Source organism: Euwallacea fornicatus, chromosome 23 (assembly GCF_040115645.1).
Source record: "Euwallacea fornicatus isolate EFF26 chromosome 23, ASM4011564v1, whole genome shotgun sequence".
NCBI classification, from domain to species: Eukaryota; Metazoa; Arthropoda; class Insecta; order Coleoptera; family Curculionidae; genus Euwallacea; species Euwallacea fornicatus.
The window spans coordinates 2,035,092-2,061,209 of NC_089563.1; the positions used below are offsets into that span (position 1 = coordinate 2,035,092).

Here is a 26,118-nt window from a genome sequence, read left to right on the forward strand (position 1 = left end):
TTCACACCAGTCAGGTGCGTTGTGACTTATAGGGCTGTTGTGCCAAGTGTATGAAGACAAATACGAGTTCAGGTACGTTACTTTCAAGTGATACAATAAAATAATTCCTAAGTAAATAGAACTTGATACTTCTTCTCAAATATATGCGTACGTCTTATCTTTGGTCATACTGCCTAGTGGCGTACTTAGCGAGGGGCAACTAACCCCCCCCCCCCTCCCGCTAACTCCCTCCTTCCAACCCCTCAGGAAAAAAATTATACGAAATTTTTTAAAAGAAAATCGTGACATGATTTAAAAAAAAAGTCTTCATGAGCTACACTATTTGCTCATACTATATTATCTAATGGACTTGCCGAATATTTTCAAAAACTACGCCACTTACAGGTGGTTCCCCAAAATGATGGCGTTTGAGTTGAAAATGCAACAACAGGGTGCAGCAACGAAATTGCACGTCCCTACACTCCTTTTTGAAATTTAATTTTTTTATATATTTTTTACAGCGTTCGATAATTCTTTTCTGTTGTCTTTTATCTGTGATACGTGCATTTTCGTCCTTTATATATGTATTTGATTGTGTGCTGTTTCTTTGTCCTATTGCTAAGGGTCTTGGCTAGCAGCCGGTAACGACAAAAGGCGCCGTCGATGCCAATGACTGAGTTAAAGGAGCTGAAGGCAGTGGTTGGACGGTGATCCATTTTTCGAATGGTTGAGCAGTTACATCTTCGTTGTGTGTAGCAAATTCGCTTATATTTTTAGTAGACAAGGACAAGCCCTTTGGCACGGGTCAATTCCCCCCACTGCCAGCGTGCGGAATAATAATCGATTTGTTTGCCTTTCGAATGTGGACTACTTAAACTGCATTTTTTTAAATTGTCCACCCAACCATATTTAATCCCGTCGTTAGTGAACCGAGTTTCATCTAAATAATCTATATGTGTTCCTAGCTGTCGATACCACTTAGTTTTACGTAAATATTCTCTCCGCATACCAACTATTCGTTGTGACACCATCGCCCCCATTATATTATAATTGTTTTTTTAAATATTTAAAGCCGCAATCCAGCATAATAGCTCGCAATGTCGCCAAGCAATTACAACTGTAGCATAACTGGTCTTTTAGCTTTTCTCGGATCATTTCTAGGGTAGGTACCGTGTTTTCTTTATAAAAATTATGGAGAGGCCTTCGAATAACATTTCTGTCGCCACCGTTGATTTGTTTAAATTTTCGAAGGGCCTTCAGAGCCTCCCTTCGTCGGCGCCACTGGTTGCAGTTTTCATATACCCACGAGTACCGGTCTTCGTGAGGAGCGATGGCCCATTTCAAATGTTCATCGTTTCGCAACCCGGACTGAGTCGATGTTCATTCGGGCCGCTGGCTTACGCGTCCGAAATACTTTAGGCCCTTAACAGTCACGATTTCATTTTGCACCTTCACATTTTTGATCGTTTCTTCGATAAACAAGGTTTCCGATTCATATTAATAATACTCTGCTTTCATTCGCGTTCACAACTTTCTGTTATTGAATCGTTGGTGAGATACATCCGCATTCTTAAAATGCTAAAATCGCTCAATTTCGTATATTCGGTTAATTCGAACCCCCCTCAAATTGTCTGAAATACGTCTACGCCAATGAATTCCAAAGTGGAAAATCTCACAAATAAATGTAAGATACGCAAAAAACATAAATAATTGATGTTGAGAAGGAGCAAAGCACTGTTGACTGATAAAAAAAAATTAATTTTTCTAAATTCAGTTTATCTTTGAAATAGTAAACTGAGCGAATCAGTTCCAGATAAACTAGCCCGCATGTTTGTGTCCATGAGCAACAATTCGAGCCTCATCAATAATGCGTAGTGTAGAGCATGTTTAACCATTTAAAATCGTGCGTAAGATCACTTGTCCTGTAGGTCCTTACACACAAAAATATGTAATTATTACCGACTTAGCCCCCTAATAAACTATTATAATTAGATTAAAATTGCTACTAATTTTCGAGCACACACACGTAGAACTCGTGGCCTAAGGGTTGATTTCACATTAAAGTTCCGGATATTTATTATCTATGGTAATAATTTACGATAGCTGTCACTTGTGGGATGTAAGAGAAAAAGAAATGGTCACATGAAGAAGACATCAAAAGAGCATTAATTTTGATTAACGATCCATCGCTGAGTAGGTACGTTTCAAGCGATTGCAAAACGAAGTTGTTGAAGGGATTTTATTATGCGCGTGTAGCATCAGGAATTAAAGAGGGTTTTCGTAATACGTTGAGGAAGCAACGTGAAGGCTGCAGGAGGGATCTTCCTCGTGTCCAAGAGATACAAGAACGTTGCAGAGGCAAGGAAGCTAATTTCTAAGTACGCTAATTAAATGATGATTTTACTTTAGAGAAAACCATGAGGGCCCCCTAAAAGTCTTGCAGGTCCTGCGAGAGCGTTGACGGTACCTAGTAAACTCGGTCCCCATCTCGCAACGAATACAAATGGCCCAAAAATAGTGGGCGCAGTAGTGTGTAAACACTAAAGGTGTTAAACGTGCCGTGAACTTTACTAAAATGTTCAATTAATACTAGAACACTACCTTCATTCCATTCCTCCTCGTGTAAATATTTAATGTACGAGCAAAGCCCAGCTGAATGCATTACCATATATATTATTGTCTTTCTCCTATTTGTCAATTATGCTGTTCTGGTTATGCATTATGAACGCCTTTATGTCGAATCATCCATTATTTGTCCAACAACTTTTGCCAACTTTAACCCGTAATTTCAGTCCTATTGACGCTTCAAATTTACCCATCTGTGGCAGCAAGACGCTACTTAACAGTACCGAAAAATGTTTGCTCAACTACTCGTTAAGTAAACAGCTTTATGACTATTTAACTGCTATTAACGCGTGATGATGAATATCTAGAAAGAAACCAAAAACTTTCCTTGTTTACTTATCGGATGATTTATTCCCTTTCGATAAAGAGCGGAATGGTCGGAATGTCTGCCCTACCTTTCGTCACAGTTGCAATGCATCAACGTATTCATCCTCCAGTTGAAGAGGCCGTACTTGGTTTCGAAACCTCCGATCCAGAAAGGGCAGGAGAGATCGTGTTTGCGACAACACCTGCAAACCGAAATAATTCTTGGATGAGAATTCCTAGAGATGATCGGAAAGGGTGGAGAGACGTACCTGTCAGTTTTGGAAAATCCTCCCAGCCTGGTGTACTTATCTGCAGAGTAGCCTTTGCCACACCATTTGGTGCCGGGTATCCTGAAGAGGTCGGATATGTCTCGTTTGGGTCTGAAAGGAAGTGGTTTTGTGTCACAGAAAGAAGACTTGAAGACAGCTTTAGACACAGCAGCAATGGCTTATCTGTATTGCCGCAAAAAGACCCCCTTTCCCCCGGCCCTCCGGCAAAAAAAAAAACGCCAGAGGCCAGAGGTCTAGCCATGGCAACGGAGGGTTCGGCAAAAGGGAAACAATCCATTTTCTCCGCCGCTGATTGACGATATTTACATATGTACGTCTCTGTGTGCCTCAGGGACGGTTCCGGGTCTGGGGGAAAGGGTTCTTCCATTGCCGAAGGTTTTAGTGGGTTGGGGCCGCGGCAAATTCTACGCTACCAGGCCGACAGAATATCAAGCCTGGGTGTGCCTTTCGATGACTTTTCTTGTGATAAAAAAACAGTACTCTCTAGCTAGGACATCTACTGAAGAGTATGTGCGACTCGTAAAACGTAGGAAATGTGTGTAAATTAGAGAACTACCGTTAAAAACCAACACTCGGGCTATTGAGTTTAAGGCGTGTTTTATTTCTAATAGATTATGGAACAGATGATGAATTGAAGCCTTGGGATCAAAGTGATCAAAAGCAGGAGCGTACTTATTGAAGGGGAATGATAATCACAAAGTAGGGAAAATTTGGAGCATACATTAGCTTTAAACGATTTATGTTAAAGACCAGCTACGCCACTTAGTTTTTCACACTTTACCATTGGGGTGTGCATATTTTAATTATAGGGAATTGCAGAAGAATTTCCGAGGTTCTTGTATGAGCTCAAAGTCAGAGACGTACGCACCGAAGGCCGCTGCTACTCACAAATTCAAAAGCATAATTTATGGGCTTAAATCAATTATTGTTGAAAACACCTCTTCAGGTTTTTTTTTATTTCCCTTTATTCTCCGATTGTCTTAAAATAAATGCTGCGCCCATGTAATGCATATAATCATTATCAGAGGCGCACTAAAAAGTAATGATAACAGTAAAAATCAATATTTTGTTTACAATTTAGGGGCCCCGTACAAAAAAAGCACTGAAAAAGTGTATGTGTACTTTAATTTTTTATGATTTTAAATGTGAGCGAGCTATTTAAATTGCGTGATAAGCCAGTGATTTATGGGAAAATTTTAGCATATCACATGTGTCACATAATTAAAATTAAAATAACCAAAAATTTGAAAATCGTCGATACGTTTTAGGGCAATATTCACGAATGCAATTCGGCATTTAAAAAAATTCCCGATCAAAATTACACGAATTCGTGCTGTTCTAAAATTTGCGGATAATGTGCGCAATGCATTGTACACAGAGGAGAACTTCACGAACCAAAATCCCATGTACTTGCGACAGCTCTGTACGATCGTTCATTCATAGGCATTGACAGAAATATCAGTGCGATCAAATTCATTCTGGCAGCGCCCAATATTGCAATTGTGAGTCAACAAGGAAATATCGTGATCAATGTGAGTTCTGCGACCGTTCATCAGGCCTAAATTTTACGATGATATCTGCCTATTTCCCTTTTTGGATGATTACCTAGATTTCACGCAAATGATCAGACAACCTTCGAGCAGAACTTCAAAGCAGTATCGGTTGCAAGAAAACCCCAAAACCGCAATATCTTCCTAAATTCTCGTACTTCCGAAGTCTGCCTATATGGCTAAAAATATGAGAATGAGAGTTCTCCATGGTAGTTTTGACCTCTTTATAGGTTAAACGAACCGACTATTTTGTCTAGCTTGAGAAGCTCACAAGGAAACGCATTTGCCTCGTCCAAACAATAAACAAAACCTGTTTCAGGAATAATCCAGAATTAGCCTAAGATCAATATTTCAGGGGAATTTCGACATAAAATTATAGGAACTGGAGTAATTCAAGTAACGTAAACGAGATTTTTGTGTGAAGTTTAGACTGACGCGAATTAACACAAGTATTCTAATTTTAAAAGTTTTTGCAGAGAATTTCTAATTCACCAGAAAATGCGTGTTAGGACTCAAAAGGCACTTAACCAGAATGACGAGGCCTTCTTCTGCCTAACCGATATCTCATTCGAAACATAAAACGATTTGACAGCTGGTAACTGAATACTCTTTTACATACCTATAATTTGATCTATTGTTCTTCTAATTGCTGTGAAGTAGGCAATATAATTACTTGGATCCTCACATTACAGACATACCTCTCAAACCAATAATCATCTTTTCTCTCCGCTTCTTTCTTCAGCTTCTTCTTCATCTGCATGTGTCTCTTATGGCACTCTTTCCTGAGCAATGTGTAATTCAACCATCCATATTGTTCAGGCAATGTTTTTCCATCGAGGGATTCAACACTAACATTGGAATTAACTATTAAATTTCTCAAATCGTCTCTAAAGCTACGTAGGAACGTTTTAACCCGGCTTTTCTGGTGCCCAAACTCGCAATCTACAAGCTGATGTTGATCATCGTAGATTAGCTCTATCATGTGTTTGCCATCGCTGAGTTGTCTGAAGCAGAGTTTGTTCATGGACCTGCAAACAAATAATAATTTTTATTGCCAATATTAAAAACGTGTGATATTGAATTGTTATTAAGTAGCAATAACTATCTCTTGGTTGCTGTAGTGTGTGGGCAGTTGCTAATGTGAAATCTCGCTATTCACATCTTATTATCATGAGGTGATCTAATGGCCTTTAAGTTATGCTAATCAGTTTGCTAATGGGCTATCATTACAAATTAAATGCTGTAAATTACGGTTTGTTTTAGCTGAGCTTCAATAGGTCGTGTCAATAAATAATAACCGCTACTTGAAAGGATAGAAAGTTAACGCTCGATTTCTATTGTTGATTCGATGAGGATTGACGTATACGGGAAAATGTCATCTTATGCATTATTTATCGTTAGTCAACATAGCGGTTTAGGGAAACAAATATCGCAAAAGGTGAGATTAAGATTGTTGTTGTTTGAATAATATAGGACACCGGGACCGCTAAATCGCATGCGTGTGCTCGATTGAACAAATCGATTCCGGACAATATCCGAAAATTCGAGATCTCGAAGAATTTGTTTCAAGCTACTTTTCGTGTTTAACGTACCATCTGTCCCATGCAACAATAGAGCAAGAGCGATCAGAATCAATTAGAACAAATCGCATGTTAAGCACGGAAAATCCCTCAAGTTTTAACTTTTTGTTGTTTCTTGCAGCGTTGCCAGAGCCGAAGCAGTGCCGGATTTGCGTTGGAATGACCCCTTAGACCGGTTCCGGTCGATAAAATTTGTTTGTTTAATTTTTTTTTTGCACGGTCATAGGACCTTGCCATAACACCCAAGAAAATTTCCTAACGCACCCGCGAGTGACGGCCGCCCCCGCTAGCGGCTCATGCGTATATCCCACACTCGTGCGTTTAGCAACACTTTCAACCCGTGTTCTCCAGATGCTACTGCAGACTACTAACGCGGCCGCTATTGGTGTACCTAATGTCTTTTGTGAGTCGTCTTACATGCCCAATGGCCCTAAGAAACATAATTTCGGAACACTTGATCTTCCAATTGCCTGAAGAAGTTGGTTTTATGTCTCGAAATAGGTATATCGGAATATAGATTTCATCTGGCTGGTTCTCCTAACCTTTTCGCATTTTTCGGCTAGTCGGAAGGTGGATTTCCGTTTTGGTTTCTGTGGTGAGCTAAAAAAGCCCCCGATATTTTTCAGGTTCCAGAAAAAATACTAGGGAGAATGTCCCCAACCTCTCAGGTACTAAATCGGACACGCACTTGTCATATGCATGTCAAACTACCGTAGTCAGCTTTATGTAAAGCGTCGTTCAATTCTATTAAACTCGTAATTACGCGATGTTCCTTCTTCCCCTTAAATGGATTTTGTGTCGAGTTCATATAACAAAAGCTGGAAAACGGCATTTTACTGCCGTAAAAAACGCATTTTAAGAAAAACGAAGGAGTTAAGATGCGCAACTCAAACCAAAATTAAATCATCTTCCTTCAGTTTCATGGTAAATGGTGTGGTATAACCACAGATGGTTTCAGGTCAAAGGCAAATTGTCCGCAGATGCGAAAAAAGTTCGATGGAGGGTGGATGTCTTAAGGAGCATTAGGATGGGACTAACCCCGAAAAGACAGCGGGATATCCCAAAGTTTCCAGATACTGAATTCAGAGAATGGTGTCCACAAACAACAACAACAGCAAAGAATAACGCGAATTTATTCCATGATGGGCAAGACCAATAAAAATGTACCTTGAGGCGGTGCGATTTACCTTTTCCCATTCCCGCTCGGCGTTCTGAGACTATCCCGAAATTGGCCTTTTTATGACTCTTCCTGGATATCAATACCTTTAATACAATTATCATGATCTAAGCCGTTTTTAAACTTTTTAAACTCTTCGAAAATCTCGGCTTCAAAGAAAAGTGCAATATCATTTTCTCTTATCTTCTCATATGAACACCCAACGTCTCGGAACAGATGTGATTAGCTGCACAGCCAAAGCGTGCCAAAACCATCATAATACACATTATTTACATTTATTCAAATATAATTCAATGTCCAATATTACGATATCAATGACTCCAATACCATGCATCATCGGGTTATTGATATTAATGACTTTGATGTATCGGAGTTTATGATGCAGAAAGCTTTACGATACAAAGAGCTTACTCTAATAACTCAGAATTATTATTCCGAATTCAGTTCAATAATACTAATCAGAGAGAGAGACAGAATTAGCCTGTTTATTATGATGTGTGTCTCGTTTATTTGATCAAAAACGTTGTATTTGAAGCAAAAGTCGAAATCAAATTTTTGTTGGTTTTCGCCTTAATTTCGTTATTGTTGTACCTCGGATTTTCAAGATGTTTAATGTCTGGAATGCGATTATTTGTTTAAATAGAGGTTAGTTAAGTCTGTCTATTGGCAATTTGCTGGAAGATATGTGCAAATAACGTATAAGAGTCTGAAAATAAAATGTTAAATAAATTACGTTTGATAATGGTTTTTGAGCATTATAGAGCGTAGAGCAGGGGCAGCGGCAGCTGATTTATAATCATTTACTTTGCAAGGCAGGAAAGCAGCTCTTAAATTGTCGAAAAAATTAAATGGCGCGCACGAGCCATAGGCGGGGCAACTGATTAAAAAGCTTTTTTACCAGCTACAAATACTATTTTTTCCATAACCATTGGCCACAGCAACAATGGAAAAAAAGAGTTTCGCTCCAGATCTTTGCATGATCCGTGTCACAACGATCTGCTAGACGTGGCTACATCTGTTATGCCCTTTCCGAAAAATACTGAAATTACAACACGAACTAAGTTACTTCTTCTCGATTAAAAGTTTTTTTTTAAAGAATTTAAAAACGACTTTATTGTCTTACAAGATAGAACTAACATAAACTCGACCAGACTTACAGCACAACTGCTTAACTGAACGTCATGAGAGGAGTGATGACCTCAACTACCCTAGGGGTGGTTTTATACAGTTATCTGTCGATGAGTTTTCAACGAGGTCCAACATAGAGTCCAATGGTTTATGTTGGCAATGTCATCAGATAAGCTAATGTGGCCTATACGACTCGTGCGCACATAAGGCGTCGAGAAGGGCGTCAAAGTTTAGATATTTTTTAACTAATCAATCCGTTAAACGGTTTTTTAAAGCAAATTCGGAAATTTGTCAAGACTAGAATTGATTGCGAAACAATGGTACACGGTTGCCAAAAAATAAAAATTTTCCGCGATAAACGTCCAAGTGGAATACACGTGGCACTAAAAATTTCACTATTCTTCACCCTTGGTTCTACGATGTCGCTACTATTGGTTTGGGCAGTTTTCCGTTTTTTAATTTGCTTCCGTATTAATCTATGAAGATATAAGACTTAACTCTAACTGAATTTTTTTGGCCCTTCCAGTACGACCCCGACCCTTACGCGTGCCTGTAAGGTTTGCCATTTCAACGAGGCGTCAAATACCAAGTTCCCTTGCGTAGCAAGGTTCAAGTAAGAATAATTCAAAATTTTCGGTAAGTAAAAACTGATTTCTATTGAAATTTAATATTACCCCTCCCCCTCCGGTACGACCCCGATCACTGTAATAAGGGATCGGAAAATTTACCGTGCAAAGAATTTTCAGTGTTATGTATTAAATTGGGGTTGCTATCTTCCGGGGTGACATCGTCTAGCTGCGGGGGAAAATTCCATCCCCCCCCCTCTCTAAACCGACACGAAACGGAGAGAAAAGAAAGATCTAGCACAACCTAAGATAACAATCGATGATTTTTTCAACACTTTCTCGAGGACAAATTCATTCTGATTATCTGATCAGAAGCGGGCAATCGATCAAACTAACCAAGATTTATTCAACTTCCAAGATGTCGAGAAAAAACCGGCTGCAATCCCCTTAAAGGCGGCCTATTAGTTACATTTTAATTTTCAATTTAATCGATAGTATAATTAATTATGACAGCCTGCAGAAGGAGGTTGTTAAGAGGGTAAACTGCCCGATGCCGCCGTTTTTCTTGGATGTGAGAAAATGCCTTCGAGAACAAATTTTCCTCTTAATGAAGTAACACCAGCGAGAAGATTTGTGTGGAATGCGTGTCCTCTAATGACAATCAATTAGATCCAACACACACCATGTACCAATAAAAATTCTTTTAATTGGTCGATAGACTTACGTTCAGGTTCTCTTCTGGCTAACAAGATGCTGTCGAATGCATTTTAGTTTAACGACGTCAATAATTAAACAAAATGCTTAGTTTGGTTTCAGCAGCATCTACGGGCATGCCATGTACGAAAAAACCATTGAAAATATATCAAAGTGCCCGTCGTTACATAAACACAGGAGATTTGAGTCGAGATCGACGCACGAACACTGTCGATAAAACGGACTTTGTAATGATTTTATGTAAATTCACCGACAATAGACGGACATGTGTATTAGAACGTGCCCATAAACGGTTTCTGAAAAATGGCATTTACGGACCGGCCCTAATGTATGGCTTAATTTAAACATGACCACCGATAGCCATCTGGGAGATGCAAATTAGGTGGTCAGAACTATGAGTGTTGAAAGCAAACTACCTCTGGGTTATGTAAAATATCTTAGAATCAACCCAAGTACAGTTGCATTGAGGTATGAATGGAACGAAACGTAATACCGTTGTAACCAAACAACGGTGTGGAAAATCATTTGCGTGAAAAGTGCGTTTTCCTCGCGAAACCGGGCAGGTGCCGGAAAGTCACACATTTCACACTACGCACATGCAGGCTGTCCTGGCGGACCCTGGACCGAAAAGACCATCATGGAAAATCGGTTTTTATTTTCTTGCGCCTGCGCGGATCATCTAATTGTAAAAGTATTTACATGGAGGTCATAGTGTTCAGTGGCGGCCGTCATTCCGATATTTTTTCGATCTTCTCATTAGAGCCGTTCTGGCTCGAAAAGTCTCCGAATTTCAAAAAAGGGAACGTCCCGCGTGATCTTTCGACGCCACGATTGGTCAGATTGATCAGTGATCTCTTCGAGCAATTGATGTAAATGTTTTCGCAAACAATGTTCAAGTTTTCTGTTCTCGTTCAGTTAGTTGTTTGACTGAACTCTAACATATAGTTAGTTCTTTAATTTATTTATGTTCACTTTTGCTTTGTTGCGTTTAAATAAAAGGTTAAATTAAAAAAATAAAAGATTCATGTGACATGGGGCTTTTACGCTTATGCTGTTGGCGATTTTGAGTTTCTTTAATTCCGACCTTAACTCCGACCAATGGCCTCGAACGATTACGCGGGACATTCAAATTATCGAAATCCGAAGGCGTTTCCAGCCAAAACGGCTGCAATTAGGAAGATTGAAAAAATTTCGGAATGATGGCCAGTCTTGAGTACTACGACTTCCATGTAAAAGTTTTCATTTAGATAATCCGCGCAAGCGCAAAAAAAACTACTTCCCATGTTGATCTCCTATGTTCGGGGTTTGCCTGGACACCTGGTATTAACCTCATCCAAAGTTTCAGAAACAGGAGAAGCTCTAATACAAGCAGCTTTTCAGAAATGAGTATCTGAAGAAGAAATCAAAAAGTATTTGACTTAAACTTTGAGGATAACAGATTTGTAGGTAAATAATTATTGATTTTCCGCCAGACATGCTGTTTAGGTTTACAACTGAAAACGATCTGACGTTTTAATTTCTTCTAATTTCAAATCCACTCACCGAATGCATTTAAGCCCTTCTGAACAATTCACCAAGGGATCCAAACTTACCCCGAAAAATTCCTTTGAACCCAGTCAATAGCAGGTTACAATTGAAACAGATTAATTATCGTTTATTATTCCACCCCTTTTTCAGTTCCAGCAAGGGTATCGAATGACTTGACTCTCATCCGGGTTTGTGTGCCTACCACCCTTTCAAACAACTTAATTCGAGATGCACTTGTTTTATGAATGCCCCCTCAGAGGCTATGGGGTGAACTGCGAGTCTCCCTATTTTTAAAAAGTTTTTAGTTATTCATGAAAAGTATGAAATCTTATGATATCGGAGACACCGCCATATTCCAGCAATGTTGATAACAATAAACATTCGCATTTGAATACGAAGTATTTGAAATGTGAAGAATTTACATCTAACTCTAATTTATACTACAAAAACGTATATATTTGGTGCAGCTGACACAGTTTGAATCTAGACCTCTTTTGCAAGAATATTATAACGAGACTGGGGTTTTGGTTCGACCTCTAAAGCTTAGACATACAACAATTTGTTACCTGACACCATGACGCGTTAATCGCTGCTTCTGATCCTATCAGGGTCTTAAAGGGATCATCGTGACTTTCTGACAGACATATTCCTGCCACAATAATTAATAGTGAGACTTTCACAATTATTCTCTTCACACGAAACCTCTAGAAGTAGGTACCAATTTTTTCGTACCGGGCACCTTTGAGCCGGATTATCAATATTAAAACCATTCGCAATTCGAGACAAGCACATAGTGTGGCGAAAGTGTTGAATAACCCATAGAGAACTTCATCCGCCGTTAGTAATTTAAATAACATGGTAAGTAAGATGTCGTCTAATGCCGTTTCGACACGAAATTGTGCCCACGTTGGTAGTAAAATCATTGTCTACCGAAACGGTAAGTACGAAGTTCTTTTACACTTCGTTACAGTTAAGCGAGAGGATTCTTGCTGACACGCCTTCGCTAAATGTTTCCTCTTAGGTCTATTTTCCGTAAAAAAGCACCCATGAAGGTAGGCACTGTGCATTAACCCTCGTTGGTATTCGTGGAACTAGTCCTCGTTTTCTTTCGAAAATACTTTTGGAATAATCCCTTGAAAAGGCGAAAATGTTGGAGTTTTTTAAGAGAAATATCATCTGAATGTTTGGGATAATGTTCGGAGGATAAATAACCCAATTTGAGTTTAAATATTGAGAGAACAATGACTCACAAAAATATTGGCATTTTGAGGGAAAATGGCTGAAATTCAATTCAGGTCCTATATGGAGCAAACCTTGCCGAGACCCTGAAAAGCACACGTTGTGAACGTGGAACTAACGGAACAATTTTGCCGAAAATACCTGAAGTAGATTTTCACCTTTTTTGCAATATACTCTCGGAATTTAAGAAAAAATGGTGCAAAAACTGTACTTTTGCCGAAAAAGGGGTGTTCAATAGGTCCCATAGAAGTAATCTAAGGAACTGCGTCAAATTAATCCCATTTTCCCGGATAATTTGAACGGATTTTAAATAAAAATTCCATCCTGTCGGAAGCAATTTTACAGTAAAATCTCAGCAGTTCTGGAAAAAATTCCTATATTTACATAGTCTAAGAAAGCCTACGTTCCATTTGCAGTCACTGATGAAATGTTTGATTTCTAAACATAGTGAAGGATCGCACCTCGCCGGGCACCTCGACATTCACTTCACCAAGAATTGAACATTGCCACTGCTTAACATAGTGAAGAAGCCTGCTTCGCCGTTTATCGTCATTCATTTGTCCACTTTCTTACAAACAGAGAAGTAGTAAAAATGCCTGATTCAGATAAAGATAGTGACTCGCCAAATACCTCGACATGTCGGCTGTTATTGACCATCCTGTGTTTATCTTAAGTTGGGACTTGTACCTCAAGCAGCACCACGCGTACCGCGCTTCTGTCCCCAAATGTACATTTGGTCGTACCATCAGACCGAACGTATGGGGTACTGCTGATTGAACGCCTCGTGCACTCTTACCGAATGGACAGAGGGGGAGGCTCAGAGAACCAATCACAGAGCAAGTTTCACGCACCTCGCCCCTGGAAAACAAAATACTTTGTACCTCGTTTTACGGGCAATAACAGGGGCGAGGTTCGATGCTTCGCTACGTTTTTACCCTAAATCTCCAGGAAACTGTGATATCGGTCAAAAATTAAAAGCTCAAAGGGAAAAAGAAAAATCCAGAAGTTTTCTTTAATCACGCTACATCTGATTACGTAGTTTTTGAACATCAACTGAGACTAGTTCAAATTGAGCGAGTGTTGTAAGGAAGGACACCTGGAGGAAAAACACCTATCATTTTAGCAATACTCCTCGGGGCTTAATTGGTGTGTGTGTGTGTGTGTGTGATGACACGGTAATCTAATGCCTATTGGAGACCATCCTAAAGTAATGCAGAACTGCTCTAAAATGTACCAAACACTCTAGGGAAAATTTCCCCGAATTACAAACGAAAACCGAATGATGTTTGCATAAGTCTCGGACAAGAACTGGAATCTGCAGATGTCCATATTGGACTAATTTCAAGCGCTTATCGGTGACAACTCTTCGAAACTGAGTTAAATAAATTCGTTAAAGTACATTGACAAAATAAGAAAAGTCTCTATGCTCTATACAGAAAACGTGACATCGATACACGCTTGATATTACCACTTAAACACTATCAAAATCCCCGACTTGGGTTCGTTTTTGATCCGTCAACCCTGACACCCCATCCAATGTAACCCCCAGCGATTGCGGGATTTCCCTATACAAACTCTTAATCTATGTGCAATGCAATGTAACTAATTCGGTTAGCGGTGTAAAGAACATGGCAATGCCAAATGATAAATGTGCTTCAAGGGGAACTTTCTGATAGTTGTTTTTCTTTCGAGTTTCGGTTTCGATTTCCATCATCATAGTTTCGTTCGAGAAAGTGTCTGTTCGTAAGTGGAATACAAACACTCAATGCGGGGTATTGTATGTAAATGAAGTAGTAGCCAACATTTGGAGGGTTGGTTATGACACCCTGTTTGCTTAGATCGTGATGGGGATACTAAAGATGACGACATGCAGGTGTCTTCGTTTGCCTTCTGAACATTTTTATAGAGAACCTAATTTCAAAGTCAATCTCGATGCGCTACCTTCCTTTACGGGCACTTTCGGATATTCAAAGGGCCTTTGTATTTGCATTCAGCGAAAAAGGAAAGCCGTTGAAGTTTCAAGGAGTAAAGAAGTTTGTGAAGGAACCTTTCGACTATCACGTACGATAAATGAAACATCCCGTAACCCATGTCTCTGTCATTACAGTGCCTACGACCACCTTTAACGGTTTTCCAAATATTTGAACTGTAAGAACGTTAAGTATTGCAAGTCTAGTTCTCCTCTCCACCCAAGATTAGTTCAGTTTTTCTCACGGGACACTCTGGATGTTAGAATGTTTTTAAAATCCACCTGATATTGGTCGTCTGCCTCTAACAGTCCATTCGATTTTCAAGTTTTCAGACGTAAATGTTGCAACACGTAGTTATGTTTATGTCCAACTAAGAAAAGGTCACTTTTTCCTATAAACGCCCTGTATATTAAAGTCGTTTGAACCCACGGAAGAGTGTCCATTTTTATGCTTTTACAGCACTTATGCCTCTGTCTAACAGTTTAAGAGATTTCCAAACTTCAATAGGTAAATGTTGTGGAACCTAATTGCTTGTGGAAAGGAAGGAAGGTTGGTTGGTTCTCATGGAACACATTGTATATTGAAGTATTCCCGGATCTTGTTCGATGTTCTGATATGGATTTGCGATTTTAAATATTCCATTCCTGCAAGTGTTGCTGAGAGGAGGCTAAGTGCCTTTCGTAGGGTTTGTTATCCTTGGAACGATGAATTATCGGACTGCATTTTCCTTGAAATTCCGCTGAAAAAGCACCTTTTGAAGAATGCTTTGACGATCAATACAGAATAAAATAATGAGCTTGAGTGCGTCTCTCCGCGAATTCCTCTGCCCCACCAGAAGGTTTCCTCGTTGGCGTTTTATGTACTTTCGTTCAAAAACTTATTCGAAAATCGAGCTCAGTGCCTGACCTTGCTTTACGTGTATATTCAGATTTTCAAAAGCCCTTTGTATCGTGCAACAAAAGAACTAAAGGGTGTCTTTCTTTCGCAAAGCCTCTTGCGGTAACTGGCACTCAACCCCCGTAGACCACTCGAGATGACGCACCCTCTCTCACTCGCACGGGGTTTAACGCAAAGCCGGTTAAATGCCATTATTAAGAGGGACAGTTATACCCACTTAGTGTTAAATAAAAATGAGCAACTTCGCATCTGAGGTTGGGATTTATTGGTTTTCGCCTCCTGACGACTATTGTATGTTCACAAAAGGAGATTCAAAGAACTGCGTGGCTCACAATGACGTGCAAATAACGTGAACATCCTAGGATTAGATATGCGGCCTACAGGGTGTTGCATGGATGATTTAAGGTCGGTGGATGACGATTTTAAAGTGAAAAATTTGCTCCTACACGAATATTATGTGCTCTAGACTTGCACATGTCTTTGCCAATACCATGTCTAAACGGTATGCGAAATAAATCATTCTCGACGCCTACCTGGAAAGCTCGCAGCGTACGAATCGGCAACAATGGTCATTTAATGTAGTTTGGGATTTTTTGTCATGTAGAGCAAAGTACGAGTGCATTACCGAGCTTAAGTCTTTAGCTTCGTCCTAGTTCGCAGATGGCAAAAAGTTCTCTTTTTGGCGTTCGAGTCCCGGTGTAGAGGCAGAGAAGCGTCAAAGTGGTCAAATATCACAAATCCTCATTGCAACACCGCTGACTGCGCATCAACTCACTCGCGTAACATCAACCAAACGCACCTTTTTCACATGGAAAGGAACCGATTTTTTTTTTGTTCATTTTGAGCATCTGTTCATCGCTATTAATCAACAATGCGTTAAACTTTTGTTTCTATCATCGATCGTACCCAAGAAAACAACAAAACCATATTTTGATCGAGAGCATTCTTTGGTAGAGGGAACCGTGCGGAAACCGTTGGAAAACTGATGAAATACAAAAAACGGCACTGTTAAAGTGAAATAATTTTTAAAAGCAGATTAACTTCCACCTTATAACAATCTTCCAAAAAATATAACTCAATTTAGGATGTAGATGCGCTAGCAACCTTTACACCGTGCGACAATCAAAATATTCGCAAACAACCGTGTTTTGCGCTGACATGTGAATGCCAAGATCGTGAGGTAACTGCTCCAAATGTAAGAAAATAACAAAAATAAACATCACAATTCTCGCATCACAACAGTATCCAGATCATAATATCGTTTGGAAAAATGATCATTTAACGATCTTCGCGCCCCTCGACAACCAAAGGATTTCTCCGTGTATCATGCCTGCGCCTTGAATTTTGGACGATGACGCAACAACTTAAGAAAGGACAAAATAATTTTCGAAAAAAAAGGTTAATTTTCGCCTTATAACAAATTAAAGAAAAATGCAGACGGAAAGTAAAAAACATTTGAGACGGGCCTGTGAGATATTGTAGCAATTTCGTAAAATTATAACTCCTCTAGGAGTTCGCTATTTTCATGATTTTCTATACCTTGGGACTTAAACGAGCAGGGAATTAAAGAGTTTTTCATCTACAAAAAAAAAATTTTTAAATGGACACATTCCTTGTTAGAACATTATTTAAAGAAAAATCGAAACTTCCTTTTGAAATGGCATACTTTAGATCTCAAAGTCCCATCATAATATCATTAAAACTTCCCTGGAAAATATCAAACAAACACACCTACTGGTACATGACATAAACTTGCCATAAATCTACTCAATGGTGTGTTCTATGCTAGAATTAGGTACGAGATGGCTTTTATAGCTTAAGCATGGCACCCTTACTCAACTTTGTTTAGTATCTTTAATTACGAAAAACGTTTAGAGATGAGTCTCTATCGATATGACATTCTCAAGGATCCTCGGAGCATTCAGCTACAAACTTTCAGGACAAGTTAAAAAACTGAATAAGTATTTCCAGAAAATAGGATTCATTCAGTTTAAAACTGCTGCTCCTAACAGCTCTATTCCTGTAACTCACGTATCGATATACCACACAACATTCCTCTTAATTGAGCCTCAAGAACACCCATAGAATTCGAGAAATGTTTATTTACACTTCAGATTTTATTGATCCATAAACACTGTAAATTCGGCTACCGTAATCACACCCCACAGACAATATCTATCAATGAACATCTGAACTTTACAACCTTCTTAATGGGACACACATTTTCCTAGGTCGGTTACAAGAAATTCTTGTAACTTCTTGTAAACACAATGCCTCTATTGGCAGCAACAAAATCGTTTAGGTACCTTTTCCCGACTGTAGTGTCCTTGGCAGCGATTCCCTTGTAGAAAATTCTGGTCTCCAATTCGTCATCTTTGAGGGTGTTTATGGAGATGAAATCCCGGACTTCCACTGTGGTCACTAAATCGGCCAACAGAAAGACAAAGAGGATTGCCACCAGGAGGTGGCCGCGACACCTGGGGCACCTCTTCTTCAGTCTCCACATTCACTGAAGATGATGATGTAGGAAGTTACATTGAAGCATCGACGATTTCATCTGAAAATACCATGAATACCTATAAGGATAATTCTATAGAAGGGCACGAGTGGGCTTTATCAAGGTGAATAAATTTGCTCCGCGATATTTTTAGTATGCCTAGTCTAGGCCTGTGGAATGTAATTAATATTCAATCTATTGCTTGCGAAATTGTGATATTTTAAGCCAGAATCTCCTGATATTTTTTTGCAATCCTGCCAAAAATCATGATGTGCCTCAATGAAGCTTCGGGTACTATTACTCGAAATCTCAAAATAGACAACATAATTATTTGCTATAAGCTCAAAATATGAGCCATCGGATTCGTTCCGGCAAATAATATAAGGTTTTAATACCATTTTATTGACTCTGATGGCCATCTGCTGAAGACACCCATAAACGTGTAAAAAGGCATAAGTTGTTCAAATACGCTAACGGCTGCTCGGGCTGCGACTTGAATGCAAATAAGCAAGTGATGAACCTAACACAGATTCCGTTCGTTAATCATGCCTTTTGTACCTACATTTACTGGCAAGTGGTTAACAAATCAACACGGTAGATACCCATGGTGATTTATGGGGTTTGGGAAAGTATCTTCCATTATAGTTAAAGATTTTGTTAGCACGCAAATCTGGCAATTTGAAGCGGAGGCGGTGATTTGTTTGAATCAATCAATTAATCAATGAGGGAAAAAAAGAAATTTGCATACAACATTAGAGCTGTGGATTTTAAGCTCAAAACGTGCTTTAATCAGTTCGATGTTAGATGAGCTCTTCCGGCCGCAGCAACTCAATTTGTAACGAAATTAGAGGGAATGCGAGTTATTCTGGCTCAAGTTCAGATTTCGCATATGTGATACCTTTGTCGATAAAATAAATTTCCCTTATACAGGGTATTTCAGAGTTGAAGTAGCAGAAGCCTAGGGGAGATTCCGCTCATGAAAATATGGAAGAAAGTTCATATGACCATGGCTCTGAAAATGCTTCGTTTCCAAGTGATTGGATGTTGTTTTTTTTTTTAAATTGAGTTTTTTTGCGGTTTATTAAGACAATTATCAGACATCTACTGGACCAATTAGATTTGATTCAGAATTTCCAGGGGCGTACTCAGCGAGCAAACCGGTTGTTTTTTGTCTGAGGAAAAATATCACATTGTAGTTTTTTTGGGGTTTCCATGTATTGTGTGTATTGTATTCCATTCCATGTATTGTATGTGCAATATTCAGATAAACCCACTGAAAATACGCTTCTGTTTCTTGACTTTTTCTAGTTTCTCGCTTTGTTTTCGAGGAGAAATTGTAATACCGAACCTCGGCACGTCTCTAAACTCGCGAGGAAAACATGAATGCTCAGGAATTATCCAAAAATTTATACCTGTGTGCTTAATTTATAAAAAAAAAATATATATATATATATATTTTAAAATAATAATATTAATTATTATAAATATTAATAATATATAATAATTATAATATTATTATAAATATTAATATTTATAATAATAATTAAAAAAAAAATATATATATATATATTTTTTCCTAAAATGCGCAGATACTTCGAAGTATTAAAAATACCTCCGAATACAACCGACTTGCTCGCTGGCTACGCCGCTGGAAGTTCTGTATCAAATTTAAGTGGTTCAACAGACGTCTGATAATTATTTTAATAAACAATAAAATTTTCATTAAAATGGGCTAAAGCATTTTTGAGCTACTAACAAAAACTTAACACTCTGTGTTTCGGCAACCAAGTCTTTTCGGACCCATGTTCATATGAACTTTTTTCCATATTTCGCTGAGCAGAATCTTCCCTATGTCTTTGCCACTTCAACTCTGAAACGCCCTGTACACTGTCATCGTTTCAAGGTTTGAAAAATGAGGTTTAATGTGGTTTAAATCTGCATTTTAATAATAGAAAAGCATGTTGCGATTAGATAACTTTCAAGAGAGATTAATTTTCCATTTTATTTTGCATTTAATTTTAAAGTAAATTTTTCAATTTACTGTTACCTAGTAGCTACCTCTCTATACTTGAAAGTGAAGTATTGCCTTGAGTGGAGGCCGAAGGGATGATAGTGAGGTTAGAGCGAAGGCCGAGGGGATGATAGTGAGGTTAGAGCGAAGGCCGAGGGGATGATAGTGAGGTTAGAGTGAATCTCCAAAGCTTATGAATAGATACATTTTTGCTGGAATTTCTGAATTTTGTTTTCTTAACATTATTGTGGAGCCGTTTCTTCGCAGAAAAAATGAAGACGGCTCGCTCAAATAATCCACTTTTAAGAAACTTTAGATATTTTTAGTTTTTTCCACGAGGAAATAATTCTTTCTCTGTAGATAAACACGAAAGTCAGATCGTTCCTTTTGCGGAGAAAAACGACAACTTTAGATCCACAAAATGGATGGATCATTCCACTTCTCATGGTCCGAATAGCAACATGAAAGTGCGGTATTTCCTTTTCGTGAAAAAATAGCTGTTGATAGTTAGATCTATCGATATTATTCAATTTCGAGAAGGCACTTTGCTCGTCAAATCTCCCATCCGACTCATAACCAGCAAAGTAGACCTTTTTTCCCATTTCTAGGAATTGAGAACGCGAAAGAGGTCGATCAACCAGACCTTCAAACTGAACTTTAGACGCATATGGGATAGCTTTAAGAACGCAGCTAAATGATCTATTGATCTGTACAGTTCAATGGAGAAAGTCGTAAGGTTAATTTAGGATCGCCCGATCCTACAAAAAGCTAAGTCTGCAAAAAGGCAAGTTTTCGGTTCAGTTAGAGAGGATTAATTTCAGGTTTTCCTATACTTAAACTAAGCAATTCCGTTTAATAAGGTGCAAAAAGAGTAATTAAACTTCGCGAAACACATTTTCATTAATCATTACTGATTTAACTTTTTGCAGATCAGAGGCATAGAAAGGAACGATTTAGTGTTAATTATTTTATAAGTGCTAAGTGGATCAGCAGCTCTAAGTTGATTTCTTATCATCGCGCATTTGAATAAGCTGATGGCGTTACAGCCGCAAATCAACAGGTTCATTTTTTTTTTTTTTTTTTTTTTTTTTTTTTGGGAGGAATGAAAAGCATAATCACATTATAAGTAGGAGAAAAATGCCCAAAAAATTAATTGGTCCTTGCCCACAAATATACCACTGCCCCAGGCGCCAGCGACAACTTCATTAAAGTATAATATATCCTGCTATAATCCGACTGCGTCAAAACAGATCACAACTTAATTACTAAGACGAATTAAATTGATTTATATCATCAGATTAACAATTTTTTTGTCTGCAAGTCTGAAAGCCCATCGCTTAAAATTCCCATTGCTAATTATCTTGTCATAAATTAAATTTAATTAGAAATTTATGTAAAAAGCGGAAGTTACACCCAGTTTTTGCGGATTTCTACTTACGGCAACATTAGGCGATAGTCCTTAAAAATCACAATTCGCAATAAAGTTTCGTCGATCGGACACCCACCATCAGACCCGCGAAACAAGCGCCGCCGAAAACAATTGACTAGCGAAACAATCGCGATCCCGCGAACAATCTCGACCTGTACCTCCTTGACTTTTCTCACGTGCCAGCGTGATACCGAATGATACTGAATGAGAAGAAAATCCGGGTCTGTAGAGCTGAAGAGAGGCGAGAATCTCGCCGGACCATTAGCGCAGCCTGATTCTTGATTCTTGGAGTCGAGGGCCCTCCTACCAAAATCAAACATTTCGGCATAGGACAATGGGGAAGGATCGGCAGCCAAAGGGCGAACGTCGAGGGTGGTGCCGAATTCGGAGGGCTGGATTCTGCATGCTTTCAGGGTCAAAATTGTTGTTTTCTAGGGCTCGAAACTTAGATATGAAACTGCAATACTCGTACAAACTCGAAACTACAATATGAAACAAAGTTTGTCGCGTCCACTCATACTCAGGATGTGAGCCATTTTTCAAATCATATCCATATGTTACAGTTATAAAAACACGTTTGTGTTTTATTCAGTTTTCAATGTGGGACAGTCGTTGATGTTTCGGCTTATCAAGTGTTGTATAGGAGCGTTGACAACTTCGCTCAAAACACTTTTCAGGGAGCTCCACTGGTTCCTCTTTATGTTTTCTTTACAGTTTTCGAATTTTTAACCTGAAAACATCACGGTGATTTGAGTTCTTGAATACCCAATCCATGCCCAACCCACGAAATCGTTAACGAAATTTTATCGCATTTATCTCACCTGTTCCGTAGCTCCAGATTTTTTCCTTCTTGGTGGCCATGAGAGTGGTTGCCCCACCACTACCCCCTTTCCAGAAAAAAATTCTTGTTTCACGAAACAATTATACGTCTCTGTGTTACGAACAAATTGCACAGGTGTCACACAGTCAGGCCGTTTTGGACGGGATGGTGCAGGAAGCTAAATTTTGATTTCGATGACGTCTTCAGGTTGGCAATGTCGCTCGAGAGGTTTGCAGTGCAAAAGGAAATTGCGTTAAATATTTTTCCCCTGTATTTATTTATGTAGGAGAAAATCACCTACGTTCCATGGCGAACCAAAAATGTATACTAAGTTGGAATAACTTGCACACAATGTTGTCAACTATGGCGAGTAGAATAAATGAGTGGTGGTTTAGCAGTTGCAGTAGAGAAAAAGTGGTAGCAAATGAGGGCTTTAGACAGCCATAAAGATATAACCAAGAAAGCACTGAAGGAATAACCTAAATTCTTAAAAATGGAGAAACTAAATAAAAAAATAGTTATTGTTCTTAGCGCAGTAATCCATTGCAATTAATTGGGATTCATAGGGAATCGGATACCTGAGAAATGTAGTTTTTCATCGTCTACTATCCGTGCATGAGTTTACAGTGTGTATTATATTTATTGATAAAATTCACGATCATTCATCGAACAATTTCATTCACAAAACAATAGGAAGGCAAGTTTTTCAGGCAGTGTATTCTGCTTTATTTCATGAACATCTACGGAACTTTTCTAATCCACCTTACCAGTACTCTTTATATTCCAAATACCCTTCTAGCCCCCAATATGAACCTTGTCTATTCTTCCACAATGACCCTTTTTACCGGCACTCTGCTCGGACCACGACCAAAGCAAACTCTCAGACTGCCAAATTGAGGGATGATTACTGCCATCATCAGAACTACAATACACAAACAATTTAAGGGGGTTGATAGGGTGAAGTTGGTCTCCTACTTACTGCTGGATATTTCTCCTAAAAGTGAGAGCTGCTCCAAGATCGGATTGTCCGGTGCATTAGCCAAACCACAATCCCACGTGTTATTGGTTCCGCATTAAGGTGTATCGAATTATTAAAAGTTAAACTACACATTGCATGAATTGAAACATACACCTGGGATCGATCGGGCTTAACAATGAATAACTGATTAGAGCGATTTTTCAAAAAATTCTTCACGAATCGAATAAGGTAACATGTTAAGAATAGAGGGATTTTTCAGTCGTGGTCTCGCTTGAAGAAGCCCTCGCTACCCTTCAGTAGTAAGTATCGATTTATTGGTTTCTTGCCCAGATATAAACTCCAAACATCACAATCAACAAAACCACAAAAAATAAAAAAATATTTAATTTTCGAGAATAACTGAAAAAATACGTCAAATTTAGACGAAATACAAAGACAATTGTCGTAAAGGGATCATTCTAAACCCTCTTTACCTTAATGACTAGATATACCAGAGAATCTGAGCTCAATAGAAGAAACCCTCCCGCTTTTGAACTGTGATTTTCCTCTTACCGGAGCTTGAAAGATCAGTTATAGTTTCTATTTCTTCTCCTTCTTCTTTAGACCGGAGCACGTCTCAGTTTCCACCCGTGCTGACTCATATTGAGCTATTTAAATAGGAAATATCTCGGCTTCAACCATAGAAGCCTCTAAACCTGATCACCATGGAGAAACACGTCGAAATTTAGACTCCAATTTCCTTTTCTTCGCAGCTTAAACTTCTCGTTGAAAACGACTCAGGTTTCACCCGAGTTACTTTATCACCGAAGAACCTTGAAAACAAGATTTTCGCGATCAGAACTTCCTATCAAGCTGATCTTCTGAAAAAGCAGGCAAATTGATGAAACAGAATGGAATATGATTGTGATCATGGTTATCGAGGATCATAGAAGCGGTGGACGTTTTTGAATTCTCTTCAACTTCCCTTCGGCGGATTTCGGACTTCGTGGCCACTGATTTGCAAAATTTTGATTTTCCTAAAGCATCAGTTAGCCATTTAAGTTTGGGAGGGGTTCTTGACAGGTAGAGTTAGTTGTGATCTAAGATAGAAAGAAAATGTGATTTTTTTTTTCAACTTTAACACCCTGTAGCTCCATAATTATCAACTTTTGGACTGAGGGAAGTTTAGTTAAATCGACTTATTTTCACTCAAACAATCTGCGGTATTATTTTGGCCACGTAATTCGAGGACACCCTGTATAGTTTGTTAACTATCTATACATACATGAATCCACTGTGCATATCATGTTCACTGATACTATTCGCCCTGCTTATACTCCAAACAATTGTTTTCATAAAACGACAGGATTTCGATTTTTTCAAAAAATATATTCAATTTTATTTCGGTACCATCTATGTAAGTTTTCAAAAACCACTTTTTGCAGTCCGTTTTTACCCTTTGAACACCTTTCCAGGCCTTTAATATACACTTACTGCATCCCTTGACAATAAATCATTTTGCTTCTAACCTAAAGTCCATGGGCGCTGTTTTCATCATCGACGATAGCTGCGCCAGACCAGTAACTATGAAGAAAATCACGAAATTATGGAAAAAAGAAAGATTTTATTTTTCTCTATGAATCATTGTAATCCTCTCAACTTTGAGATTCATTAATTATTCCTGGGCTCAAGACAGGGAGCGTTACATGACCGTATCCTTCCTGTTGAAGCAGCATATGCCTTTAGGTGAGTAGTGCGGATTATTGTATTTTACAAGCAACATCAAAAAATCAAGGATTTAGATTCTGCAGCTGTCCAAGTAATACAGTGGGGGATCCATTTGATTTTTGTGCAAATAGCTATTCCCCCGATAGCAATTCCCACATATTTCATCTATTTCATATATCATCTTAAAGTTCATCTGATAATACTAATAGATTTTGTAGAGACTTTCGATCGCAATGGCGAGAGTTTGGAATCTAAGAATATCAAGAAGAAGTTTCGTCATATCGTCGAAAGGCATTTAGATATAAAGAGGTCAGTGTGGTCATTAGATATCAAATTGGCCCCTTTAATGAATCTACTACAGGTACAGTATGAGAGCCGCAGAACGTAGTCAATTATTGATCTATTCCCTATACATTTTTAATGGATTTTTTTTCTGTGTCCTTTCCTTATGGTCAATGATATCTGTGAGTATTTATGAGAACTGACATCGTCACAATTTTTCTATTTTAAAAATCCTTCAGCCCGAAATTAACACGTATCATGGAATTATGATGTTTTTAGCTTACTGCACGTTTGCTTATGGGCTGTGCCATTCCGGTCAAAATTATACGGATTTGGTATGCAACGTAAACTGAAATTAATTTGAATTATATTTAGTGGAACTTCTTGTATTTTTTATAGAGCTTCACTTTAGTTAACTCAATCTGTAAATTAAAATAGTATCAATGGGACACTCAGTGCAGCAATATGTACCTAATATTGCTGATTAACGTTTCTAGAGGCATGAAGCTCACGATTTTCATTGTCATCGAAGTTACCCACGATTATTTTGTGAAGGTACAGAGATGATCAGTGTGTACTTGTTTTTAACGTTACTTTTTAGATTTGCAGAATTACTTATGGATTTACGAATTTCTTCTTTTCTTTCGCAGTCAAAAAATAAAGGAGCGAATAAAGCGATGTTCGTATTTAGAGACTTCAATTCATTAATCAAAACAAGTATAGCGGTTCCATCAAAGATAGCAATTGAAAGTCTACGACCAGCACTGCTGAACTAAATTGAATTGCGAAGCCCACTGCGGCAACACGTCCTGACTTGCACAAATAATTGTTGGTGCAAAACAGGA

The 26,118-nt window shown here is 38.6% G+C and overlaps 1 protein-coding gene across 1 annotated transcript in view; it reads right to left on the reverse strand.

Annotated features, from left to right (window-relative positions):
• The window catches only part of GIIIspla2 (Phospholipase A2 group III), a 39,396-nt gene extending 17,664 nt beyond the window's left edge, over nt 1–21,732 (reverse strand). The window contains exons 1-5 of the mRNA XM_066295528.1: nt 21,495–21,732; nt 17,855–18,105; nt 5,449–5,778; nt 3,180–3,290; nt 3,000–3,113 (exon numbers count right to left, since the gene is read on the reverse strand). Coding sequence (XP_066151625.1) covers nt 3,000–3,113; nt 3,180–3,290; nt 5,449–5,778; nt 17,855–18,054 — 755 coding nt within the window. The 5' untranslated portion in view covers nt 18,055–18,105; nt 21,495–21,732. The remainder of the gene's footprint in view (nt 1–2,999; nt 3,114–3,179; nt 3,291–5,448; nt 5,779–17,854; nt 18,106–21,494) is intronic.
• Between the last annotated feature and the right edge of the window lie 4,386 nt (nt 21,733–26,118).